Here is a 13,065-nt window from a genome sequence, read left to right as displayed (position 1 = left end):
AATATATATATATATATATATATATACATATACATACAACTTATAAGACTGCATAATGATGTAATTTCACTTAGAATTGTAGATGAAGAACACTGAACAGAATCTGGAAAAAGCTGTGGTGTCATCAAATGGAATTGAAATACAGAGGCTAACGATGGCCTGGAGAAATCAGGAAAGTATAACAGCACCAGGGAACTTGTTAGAACAAAGTTCAAGGCTCCACCTTAAATGTATAAAATGAAAATTACTGGTTATGGCCAGGCAATTTATATGATGAGCCCTCCAGCCAACTCTGATTCAAATGCATATTTGAGAACTTTAAATTGTGTAGAACATAGGTAAGTACTCAATATGCTTGCATCTTCAAGAGAGGGCCTTGAAGCAACAGCATTTGAGAGATCCTTAGAAATGAAGGAGCTCAGGATCCCAGATTTACTGAATCTGATTCTTCATTTTAACATTTTCTCCAGGTGGTTCATATGTACATTAACATTTGAGAAGTACTGGTCTACAGTCTATTAATTAAAAGTTATGGTAAAATCTATGTGTAAACACACACACCCATACACACATCCCTACAGATCACATGGGATAGCTTATTCTATTTTTTAAAAAAGAAAATCTTTCAGATAGTTTTTAAAATATAAAATTTGTGAAGCCTTTAAATGTTTAACAATTTACCAAAATGTTTTTCACAAATTTCCCATTGCTTAAAATAACCAAGGACAAGTCTCTACACCCTTTGGAGATCATGAGAAGTAGAATGTCAACCCAGAGACTCAGGAGGGAACAAGGCTGCACTTAAGGGTACCAGGTGAAAATTATCAGAGAACTGGGGAAATGAATGAACTTCAACAGTTTTTTCATTCTAATTAAATACACCTGAAATATGAGAGAGTGGAAAGTGTATGAAGATAAATTACTTCACAGTGTTATGTACTACTGGTCTGGATTCAGACAAGTACCTGAGAGTTTTTTAAGAGGAGGTAAGACTATATAAATTGCTTCTTTTTATACTTGAATCTCAGCCTGAAATTCATCTATTATGAATTACTTCATTTCTTCATACATGAGATTCGCTCCTAAAAACGTGTTACATATCAAATAAGATTTACTGTGGTTTCTTGAGAAGCTATACAGATTGTAGGAAATGAACAGTAATTCAGGAAATATCAGTATATGAATAACTTTGTAGAATGAAAGACATCAAATATGAGAAAAATAAATAGTGAACTATAGGAGAAAGAAGATATAGTTTGCGATAATGTAAATAAGCTATTACATACCATGCAATTGGGTAAAAATTTGAGTTAATTTAAATAACCAGTAACCTTAGACCACTGTCATTTCATTGACTGCAACATCTAACGTGAATGGTGAATCAATAAATTTATCTAAGATATTTTCTTTACAGCCATTAGCTTTAGCAGATGAGAAAAAAAGAAAGGGAGCTGATATTCAAACCATGCTGTAGAAAGCTAAAGATTTATAAGGAGGCACTCTCCATTCTTTGTGAGCTATAAAGTCTGTCCAAATAGCAATATCCTCTCTCGCAGAGAATCTGCTGTTCAGGCTGGCCATGTGTTATTGCATTTGGACTGACTCCATCCGCAAATGTTGACTTTTCATCTGTGACCAAGGAAAAAATCTGTATGAGGAACAGAACGTGTAAAACATTTAATCCTTGTTTACTTGTTAACCAAAGGTTTGGTCAGATCCTGCTGGTATGAGATTTCTGTATTTGTTTCTCAAGGTGACTGTAGATGCTGTCACAATTTTGAGTTTAAATTTGAGCTATAAACTAAAAGTTAGATTATAGCTTTCACTTAGATTGATAAATATAAGTACTTGTTCCAATCATACTTTCACATTCCAAAACTTAATATGATGTAAGTAATATACTACAGGAACAGTTGATTTATAATTTCTTTGCTCTATCTTGGACTTTTCATTAGTAAAATGAAAATAACACTGAAAATGTGATTATCTATGACAAACCACAGTGATATTTAACAAAGGAATAAAAGGCTGGTAGATGTCATGCATCAAAATTTAATCTTTGACTCAACTTTTAGATGAGAAACTAGGAAATAGTGAATCTAAAATTAATTTCACAAAGTTTATATTAATTCATTGTTTTCAGTTCAGTAAAGTCTCTCAGTCATGTTTGACTCTTTGCAATCCCATGGACTGCAGCATGCTAGTCTGCCCTGTCCACTCATTGGTCTCAAATCTATTTCTGTTGGCCTGAGTTATGATGATCACCTGACCTGAGATTTATGAACTAGTTCTGAATTTAGATATTCTATGCAAGAATCTCTTGAACTAATGAGATCAAACAAAAATTATTCAGTGAATGAATGATAAATTTTTTCCCATAGGCATAATCAAATTCGCCAGATTTATTTTTGGATTTAGACTGTCCACATAACTATGCTATACTATTTTATATGCAAATCTGAGTTTATATGGGATTGAAATTTGTGCCCCTTGATTGTTTCTCTGGGCAGAGTAATAACTCATATCTATTCCCATGTAATATTGATTTTAAATTATCAATTGGATATAGGATAATGTGATCTAAAATAGAGATCATATACCAAAAGGGTATATGAGCAATGCTGAGCAGGTTCCTCAGTTTTCATGTCAACTCTCATGTTCAAAATTAACTTTGACCATTTTTAGACTGGAAGCAAATTCATCAATTTGATTCATATATGAAACTCATCAATAGTGTGTGGAGATAGTAGGAGCCCCCATCAAGTGACTTAGCTTTCTACTCGGGGTAATCCATGATACGAAATTGTTATCACTGCTGCATCTTATCTCACAAAAATGTAAAAGAATTAGAAATAAACTGAGGGTGGAAATGAGATAGTAAAAATACCAAGTTTTTTATATTGGTCTCTTAGAGATACTAAAGTTACCTAGAAGTGTAGTAGGTGAGAATTTTTGTTTCCCTAAAACTTTTTATAGGAAGTTGAGTAAGGAAAGGGGCAAGTATAATACCTAAGATTTTTCTCAGTAAATCAATAGCAAGTACAAAGCAAAGTAATAGGATAAAAACCTACTCTAAACCAGAAATTTTGTTAAAACAAGGAATTTTATCACTGGGCCTAGAGATCAGGTAAACTGCTTCAGCAAAGTTCAAGTCAGTGGATATATCTTCCACTTTAAGATGTTTAGTGATGTACAACTCTTTGCATACTACACTCATGCTACCTTTTAAGATACTTTTTCTGAGGAAAATACAGTAAAACTGGAACTTAACAGTTGTTTTGCATAAAAATAATGATATATGGTCTAACCAGAAAAAGGGCATTATAACATGACAATCAGATATGTTTTGCATGAAAGAGGTATTTTTTCTATAATAAAATTTGAATGAGGCAAAAATTGAGTGAGATGTGATGAATTTGAACCAAAATGATATCAAAATAATATCTATTTTACAATTCAATTTTGGCAGTCTGTTTAGTCTTATTTTACCCAATAAGAAAAAATTCTAATGAAAATTTATTCATATAAAAGTCCAAACTGTCATATAGTTTGAAATCTAATGAGAAATATGAAAATTCTCATTTTTTTTTTGCATCTTGGTTTATCAGTTTCGATCTTTGGAAAGAAAGGGTTTCGAATCATCAGGTCGAAAAACAGGTGGACACCAGGCCAGAAGGCACTTGTTAATATCAGTAGTGAGTTAATCAATGAAGTAACAATTCTGCTTCTGGGTATAACAAAATGAGATTAAAACTCATTCAAGTATGCTGCCATTGAAGTATAGCTGGAGATCCATCAAATTGGATAGTTTCACATTTTGAACCTGCACATTAAACGTCAGCAATTCAAGCAGCTCTATGACAGCTGTTGATGCCTAAATCATAAACAAGTTGTTGTTGTTGTTGTTTTTGTTTTGAGCAGGAAGGTGAATTGGGCAAAGATGGAGAGGGAAATACATTGAGACCTGATATAAACATTAACTGAGATGACTTTCAAGAAGCTTTTCATGTGCTTTCGTTTTTGCTTTCAGCATTTAAATGCAGAGACAGATGGCTTGGACAGTTTTATCAACATTTGTGTCTTTAGACATTCAAAAACCAAGAAAGATAACCAAACTCAAAGATTGCAGATTGTGAGAGGGGCAAAAGTAATTTAGCTTTTTTTTTATCAATAAATATTTCAGTGTTAAAAAAATCATGATAAGGTTTTTAAAATACATTTTAAAAATAAAACGGAAGTAATTAGTGTAAGGCTGAAATTATGGAAAGTATTTCTAAGCAGTTTTAAATTCTGATCTGAATTCTAAGTAGATATTGTATAACATGACAGAAATAGGACATCAAAATTTATGAAAAATTTGGAGAAGTAGGGAATTGTAATCACACATGCATGGACTTGCATAAATGCACACATAAAATTTCAAAATTTATTAAGAATCCAGCACATTTCTGATACATGTAATACATGTTAGATATTCAATAAACACTTGTTGAGGGAATTATGAAAAATAAATACAATTATTTATCAATTAAGACAACCTCTTATAGTGATGACATTAAAAATAAATATATGTCAATGATAAAGGATAATATTTCAGTGCATATAGGTTTTGCAGTATTAGCAAAGAAACCCTGATATTTTAAATGCTATATATTTGATGGAGAATCATGAATTATTTTCAATTATATTTTGAAAATAACAACATTAAATACTAATGCTTTATGAAGAATGTCTTTCTCCTTTTAAAAAATGTAAAACAGTTCAGCAAGTGGTTCTAAAAATGAAAAAAATTAACTGGAAACTATTTAATGTTTAAGATGCTGCAGATTATAAACTTTTAAAGGACTAGGATATTTAGTAAATCAGTAGAATGACTGTGTTCTCTTTAATAATTCATGATAAAAATATTTTTATTTTTTCTACCAATTCATGACACAGACTTTATGGAAGAAAACTTGGAAGCATTGCTATTTCTCAAAATAAAACCCATATTGTGTGTGTGTTTTAGGCAACCACTGGAAATTATACATAGGTCAAAATAAAAAGAATAAAAGTTTCTATATTTAATGTCAGGTCCTAAAATAGAAACTTGCCAGAAAATAAGCAAAGTAAATTTTCCAAAAAAGGAGCTCAATTATATGAGCAAGTTGTAATGAGGTTATGTAGATAGATAGGTAAATCTCTATATAAATAGAAGATGGTTAGACCCAGTTCTGTGATCCTGGCTGGTCACTTTCCCTTTCTGAGTTAATTCATATCCCACCACTTCCCTTCTAGAGCTCTCACACTTGTAGGTCATGAAGCACACACCCTAACTGCCGGAAAGATCAGGTTGTCAGATAACTTGAGATAGCCTCTGTGCCCTAGAACCTGAAAAATTATTCAAATCAGTCAATCCACAGATGGTGCTTGGAACCTAGCTGTTCCCACTCTGGTTGGCAATACATAAACTGTCCACTAGCTTATTTTTATGCTGTTCTTAGTACAACCCTCCATGGGACCCTGCCTGGTGGCCTTTCTTTTTTAGGGCTCTCATGCAATTGCCATCACTGTGTTGTATACCACTTTTTGATGAATCTTTAAATTTTGTAAAGCAATCAGATACCTAAAAGACTGGCCTAAGAATCTACAGAACTTCTGTAAATTTATTTACAGACTTTATCAGAAGCCTTCAGATTTATTTACAAGAATGAATCACATACATTTTTCAAGGAGCAATTAATACTATTTAATGGAAAAATATATTTGTAAGTTAAAGATTTTGTATAGTACACACAAGTGTTAACTGTAAATGTCTTAAAATTATCAGTTATCTGTAAGAAATTTCAGAAAAATGTAGAAATTATATAACTAGGAACAAAGTACCCCTGTTGCCTTGTGAAGAGACAAGCCTCCTTAAATCCTACCTCCTTCCCAATGACACCCTTTTTTCCTCTTGATTCACTGATTTTAAGGCAATTATTTGTTTCCCAGGATAGACACATAGTTCCATGGGGACAGTATTGACATCTGCTTTGTTAACTGCTATATTCCCAGTGCCTGTCACAGTGTCAGCATACAGTACATGCTCAGTAAATAATAATGGAATAAATAAATGTTATCAATTCTGAAAAACAATGCACACTATTTTTGTTAAAATGTGTCACTCAGTGCTGAAGATTTCAGGTCCACACAACACACACACACACACACACACGATTCTTGGGTAATACCCTCAATTTAATAAGATAGTAAAGTATGTTGGATAAGATTATATAAAAATAATCTTTCATACTCTCTTTTTATATACTCTATAAAATCCTGATGCTATTGATATTTCTAATGTAGCTAATAATCCCCCCACCACCACTTTGGAGCTATTAACAGAAAAGAAAAATGTACTAATGATTCTGGAATAGTAAAAGCTAAGAATTTATTGATAGACCTAAAGATATACTATGTATCAAATTTGTGATTATCTCCATTGATGTCTAGAAAGGAGTGAACATATTTAACAGAGAAATTAAATAATTCACTTGCTTCCCTAGTAGCTCAGACGGTAAAGCATCTGTCTGCAATGTAGGAGACCCAGGTTCAATCCCTGGGTTGGGAAGATCCCCTGGAGAAGGAAATGGCAGCCCACTTCAGTATTCTTGCCTGGAAAATCCCATGGACCATGGAGCCTGGTAGGCTACCGTCCATGGGGTCGCAAAGAGTCCGATATAACTGAGCAACTTCACTTTCACTTTCACTTGTCACAAGTATTGCTAAGGTGAAGAGATTTGTTTTTGAGGAAGCTTTTGGTATGATATTTGTGAAACAAGCATATTCTGATTACTTAAATTCTGCCTTTTAAGTGGAGGATATCTTTAATAATTTCTCAGAACATTTTCAACCTCATAAAAATTTAATTAAAAATTAACATTGTGCGTAAGTCATTGCTATTGTTTAGCATCATGAAGAATCAGAAAATAGATCATTCCTTTTTTTTCATGAATGGATTTTAAATCTAGTTGAGAGAAAACAAAAATAAAAATGTCTACTCATGAGTGTACAAACCCTAAAGACAAAATGTCATAATGTAAAAGTTGAGTGGGTTCAATAAGGGAATTTGTTATTCATTTATAGGGGAAGATCTGTGGAAATCTTCCCAGTGCATACAAGATATGAATTAGCAAAGTTAGGGAAGCTTGCTGTGGTACAGGGGAAGCAAACTGCCCCTTTATAGAGTCAGTAATTAAATGAAAACCAGCCAGAGAAAAAATTCTGATGGAAGGGGTGTGGATTAGTTTGAACAAAATCAAAACGTGTTAGCTTCTTGGTTACAGAGTCAAGCAATACACCAAAGTGAACCTATAAGGAAGAAATTAGTTTGAAATTTTAAAGTGTGGCCAAAATTCAGAGGACAGAGAAGGCCCGTCAGTTCAGTTCAGTTCAGTCACTCAGTCGTGTCCTACACTTGGCGACCCTGTAAATCACAGCACGCCAGGCCTCCCTGTCCATCACAAACTCCCGGAGTCTACTCATACTCAGGTCCATCGAGTTGGTGATGCCATCCAGCCATCTCATCCTCTGTCGTCCCCTTCTCCTCCTGCCCCCAGTCCCTCCCAGAATCAGGGTCTTTTCCAATGAGTCAACTCTACGTATGAGGTGGCCAAAGTACTGGAGTTTAAGCTTTAGCACCATTCCTTTCAAAGAACTACCAGGGCTGATCTCTAGAATGGACTGGTTGGATCCCCTTGCAGTCCAAGGGACTCTCAGGAGTCTTCTCCAACACCACAGTTCTAAAGAATCAATTCTTCAGCACTCAGCTTTCTTCACAGTCCAACTCTTACATCCATACGTGACCACTGGAAAAACCATAGCCTTGACTAGATGCCTTTGTTGGCAAAGCAATATCTCTGCTTTTGAATATGCTATCTAGGTTGGTCATAACTTTTCTTCCAAGGAGTAAGCGTCTTTTAATTTCATGGCTGCAGTCACCATCTGCAGTGATTTTGGAGCCCAAAAAGATAAAGTCTAACATTGTTTTCATGTTTCCCCATCTATTTCCCATTAAGTGATGGGACCAGATGCCATGATCTTCATTTTCTGAGTGTTGAGCTTTAAGCCAACTTTTTCACTCTCCTCTTTCACTTTCAACAAGAGGCTTTTTAGTTCCTCTTCCCTTTCTGCCATAAGGGTGGTGTCATCTGTGTATCTGAGGTGATTGATATTTCTCCCGGCAATCTTGATTCCAGCTTGTGCTTCTTCCAGCTCAGTGTTTCTCATAGAGAAGGTTAAATTAAATATGCTAGTGAGTAAGTGATCATTGAAGTTTTGTGAGAGAAATAGTTTTAAGTAACAAACATATGTTTTAAAAATAAAACTATTTGCTTTTTAGGGGATGGGACTATAGATCACATGGGAAGGAAGTTTACTGTTATTCTAAAGAGCAGACTTCAGATTTCAAAATAGACTAAAATTTCAGTGAAAGTGAAAGTTAAGTCATTCAGTCGTGTCCAACTCTTTGCGACCCCATGGACTGTAGCCCACCAGGCTCCTCCGTCCATGGGATTCTCCAGGCAAGAATACTGGAGTGGGTTGCCATTTCCTTCTCCAGGGGATCTTCCTGACCCAGGGATCAAACCCAGGTCTCCCGCATTGGAGGCAGACGCTTTAACCTCTGAGCCACCAAGGATACATTTTAAGCACATTTTATTTTCCCCCTTTTCACATCCAGTGTCCGTTCTGATGCTGTCTGTGTGTGGAGGTCAGGTATTTGCCAACAACAGTTACCTATCTCAGCAGGTATTTTTTTTTTACCATGCAAGAAATAATTAGAATATTATTAAGACAAATAGATATTAATATAAATACTCCATAATTATTGGGCACTTAAAAATATTAGTATTGCTAACTTGGATTTTAACAGAGACCTTCGTTTCAATTGTTGGCTCTTTTAATTGTGGAGTAGGCAAACTTTCAGGGATGTTTTCTTCTACATTTCCATTCTGATGACTCTTAGCTTTTGAAAATGTTTTATGCCTCAAGCATTCTTGCCTATCTGATACTTAATCTCATTCATAAAGTCAATTCCTAATTTTTAAGCTATCACTTATGAGTTGATTGTTTAATAAAGGGAAAGAAAACATGACAATAAAACACCCAACTTAACCCTTAACCATTTGACCCTTAATCATTTGATACTTACTGTTTTTCAGTACAGAACTGATTTTCTCTTTACATAATCAGAGAATAGTTTACTTTCAAAATCATGGTTAAAATGTTTTAGATTGCCTTCTAGTTAAAAAAGAGAGAGAGAGAGAGAAATATCTATGATGACTTTTTTCTCTCTCAATATTACACTCTATGTGTTCCAATTTGCAACCTAGCTAGACTTTAACTCTAGTGAAATTTGGGTTATTTAATACATTTATAAATCAAGAAAATAGGTTAAGCTTGGAAGGAACCACATGGGATCTTTATTTACTTGGATTTCACAGTGCTTGAAGTCAACCAGATGAGTCTTTAGTAGTATAGAGAAAATGTTCTTTAGAATTATTACTTAAATTAAAAAAGAATGTTGCAAAGTTATTTTAATGAATTTCATATTAAGATATACATTTACATGAAAGATCATTTTGTATAACTATTCACAGCATTTACTTTTAATACTACATTTCAAGTAACACTTTTAGTATTCTTGGAGTTTTTAATTAACATCTGGCATTGTACATAAAATTTTGTAAATTTCATTATTTCTCATGAATATGAGTTTTTATTGAGATTTAGGACATAAATCAGTAATAATACATATGTCATAGAAAAAAGTTGATCTGAAATGATATATCATGGGTATATCTGTTTACCCATATCTATCTACTTATTTTTTTATCTGTCTGTATCTCTAGATATAAAATGGCTTAAAAGAAAGAGTAATTCTTACCTCCAAAACAAGGAATTTTATTCCTTCTATGTAATTCTTAAAAGGATAGGATATTACTCAGCCATAAAAAAGAATGAATTTCAGTTTTAATGAGGTGGATGAACCTATAGCCTGTTACACAGAGTGAAGTCAGTCAGAAAGAGAAAAATATAGTGTATTAATGCATATATATGGAATCTAGAAAACGGTATTGATGAACTATTTTCAAGGAGGGAGTGGAGATACAAATCTAGAGAATGGACTTGTGGACACAGTGGTGGAGGGAGAGAGTGGGACAGATGGAGAAAGTAGCATCAACATATATACACTATCAGATGTGAGATGGATAGCTGGTAAGAAGCTACTGTGCAGCACAGGGATTACAGTCTGCATTCTGTGATGGCCTGGAGGGGTGGGATAGGAGGAGGACAAGGAGGGGATAAAGGGAAGAGGGGGAGAGTGGATAATTATACACATAATTATCTGTGTATAATTATGGCTAATTTGCATTGTTGTATGGCAGAAACCAACACAACACTGCAAAAATTAAAAAGTGGTAAAAAAAAGGACGGGAATCACATCTATGAATTGCTTAACATATACGATTTTCATGAGAAAATGAGATCACCAGTGCAGTTTTTCTCTAAGGATATAATTTAAAATGAAAACTCTAACCACTCTCTTTCCTTACTTTCTCTGTCTCTTGTCCTCTGCAGATGGGCCCTTGGGCCCCCGAGGATTAGCTGAAGCTACAGAGATGTGCACTCAAGAGTGCTTGGTTTTGGGTCACTCTGATAATTGCTGGATGCCTCCTGGCTTGGGTCCATATCAACACCCTAAATCTCCTCTCTCAACCTTTGCACCCCAAAAAGAATGGATCAAGAAGGACAAGCTTGTGAATGGGCACACCCTGACCAGAGCCTGGAAAGAAGATAGCAACAGGAACCAGTTCAATGACCGTAAGCAGTATGTCTCCACTGAAGGCCATTTCAACAATGGCAGCCACATGACAGACATTCCTTTGGCAAATCTGAAGTCTTATAAGCAAGCAGGAGGTGCTATTGAGAGTCCTAAGGAGCACCAACTCTAAAAAAAAGGCCATATGGGACCTAAGGACTTTAATCTAAATAGACATGCTAATACCGTGTGTGTCAGAGCTTTATGTATTCAATAGATCTCTACAACTATGCCCCTTAGAGCAGGGATACCCATAATTTTGTGTTGGCACCATGGAGGATACAATGTTTTATCACATAAGAGAGAAGATAGTTTTACTAGCCATGTGATCTTATTTACTAGGATTGATTAAACTTTCCAGAAGTGTCTCCATTGTGCAAATATCTTTTTTTAAATTGCATTTTATTTTGACCCTGGACTGCTGCTATGAATAATAGAATATGCATTTGGAGAGTAAGGAAGTTCCATGGATTAGAGTGACTGACAGACATATCCAGTTAGAAAATTGTGCTCTTTTTGTCATTGATCTGTGCTGAGACTGCTATACTTGACATTATACTTCAAACGAAACTTAAAAAGATAAGCATTAAACCTATTGTGCTGTTAACAACATTAGTGGACACTTGTAAGTCAATCAGTGTTAAAGTATTTGTAAATAGAAGCAAGTTATTATTAACAACTTTGTGTACTTATATCGTTCACCTAAAAATGTTGTAGCATAATTCTGTGTCTTATGGTTGCTTCTTTCCTTTTTTTGTTTACCTCTTTGTTGTTATTTTTGTTGTTTCTTTTAGTGAGGTGTTTCTGCGTTAGTAGTCTGTCTTGACACACTTTGTTCAAAAGATCTCAAATACTTGTGTTTAAAGAAAAGGTTCTGGAATCTTGCTTCTTTTATGATAGCTTATGTTGCTGGAATTCTAAAAAATAAAGATAAAATGAAAACTTCATATATAAAAGGACTTCTGCAAAAGCTTGAAAATTCAGAACCTATTTTCTTGACATCCTTATTTTCAAAGTAGGCAAAAGCAAAATCACTTATTTAGTAGCATTAAATGAGATACTAATGGGAAAGTGTTATCTTTCAGAAAGTGAAGTAATATCCTGTGCTTGTCACTCATACAGAATTAATATATTAAATTAGCATATATTAAAGAAAAATTAATATTCAAAATAGCTTCAATTGGGCAAATGTGTGTCTACAACTTTGTTGAAATGGCAGTTTGTGTTGATCCTCATATATGAAAATGTTGTTGTAACACAAGTGTTAGATCATAGCCACAAAATATTTAATGTGTTGTGCCTTCATGATGTAACAGAACATTCTCCAGGTAGGCTAGTTGGGGGATATTAAGGGATAAATCTCTAATTATTGCTGTTTAACTGTTTGTTATCATAGTTGGTCAATGCCTGGCAGGTACCAGCATCTTGTCACTTAGGTCAAACCAACAGAGTGACAACTAATGTTAATAAGATCTCAGTTGCACGTGCAAACAAGTCCAAATTCGATCATTCTTAGGAGGTTTTTGTTAAGGCATGACAGATGATTTAAACAAATAAATAGCATGCAACAAAATGTTTTTACTGAAAGAAGTGAAAGTTATCTTAATGCCACGGTTCAACATCAGCTTAAAAGTAAAAAAAAAATAAAATAAAAAAATGGTTTGCTAATCTGATAGATAATTTGTTCTTACCAAAAATAAAATTACTTTGTAAATAGCAATTCACATTTTTTCCACAGTATAATGGAAAATAATGGGTAGGGGTGCATTACTTATCACAGTACATATTTGTCGGTTTGTGAGGGGTGTTTGATGACTTTGACAGAATAAATATCTAAACAATTATCCTTGTTACTGCTTTGCCAGTTCTACGTTATTTACAATTATTCAGCTCTTGCAATAAATGTTCTGAATTCCTGACTGTAGTGTGTTAATTCTTGTTCAAAATCCAAAGTGATGATTTCTACTCTAATTGTTAGATAAATATATGTTGATAAAACAAAATTTTAATTACAAAATTAGTTACGGGTTTAATACTTATGTTCTGAACATATGGTCCAAGTTAGAGTTAAATTCTCCTAATGATCTATTAAATCATTTTCTTGTGAAATTCATAAGAAAAGTTAGTTCATTTTCTAATCAAGTTTCATACAAGTTTCATCAAAGTGAAATCTCAAGTCAGAAACTGGGCAGGTAACACTGGTTAGTTAGTGAGGTGATCTT

At 34.0% G+C, this 13,065-nt stretch overlaps 1 protein-coding gene across 2 annotated transcripts in view; it reads left to right on the top strand.

The window, feature by feature from the left end:
* The window catches only part of PCDH9 (protocadherin 9), a 1,187,395-nt gene extending 1,174,633 nt beyond the window's left edge, over nt 1–12,762 (top strand). Inside the window, exon 5 of one of the 2 annotated variants that reach the window (XM_069602308.1) lies at nt 10,603–12,762. In XM_069602308.1, coding sequence (XP_069458409.1) covers nt 10,603–10,976 — 374 coding nt within the window. In that variant the 3' untranslated portion in view covers nt 10,977–12,762. The remainder of the gene's footprint in view (nt 1–10,602) is intronic. The other variant, XM_069602309.1, reaches the window with a different exon arrangement.
* Nucleotides 12,763–13,065: the final 303 nt, after the last annotated feature.

This window comes from Ovis canadensis, chromosome 10 (genome assembly GCF_042477335.2).
Source record: "Ovis canadensis isolate MfBH-ARS-UI-01 breed Bighorn chromosome 10, ARS-UI_OviCan_v2, whole genome shotgun sequence".
Taxonomy (NCBI): domain Eukaryota; kingdom Metazoa; phylum Chordata; class Mammalia; order Artiodactyla; family Bovidae; genus Ovis; species Ovis canadensis.
The sequence above is the reverse complement of the archived record's forward strand: the minus strand, read 5'-3'. Positions and strand labels throughout refer to the sequence as shown.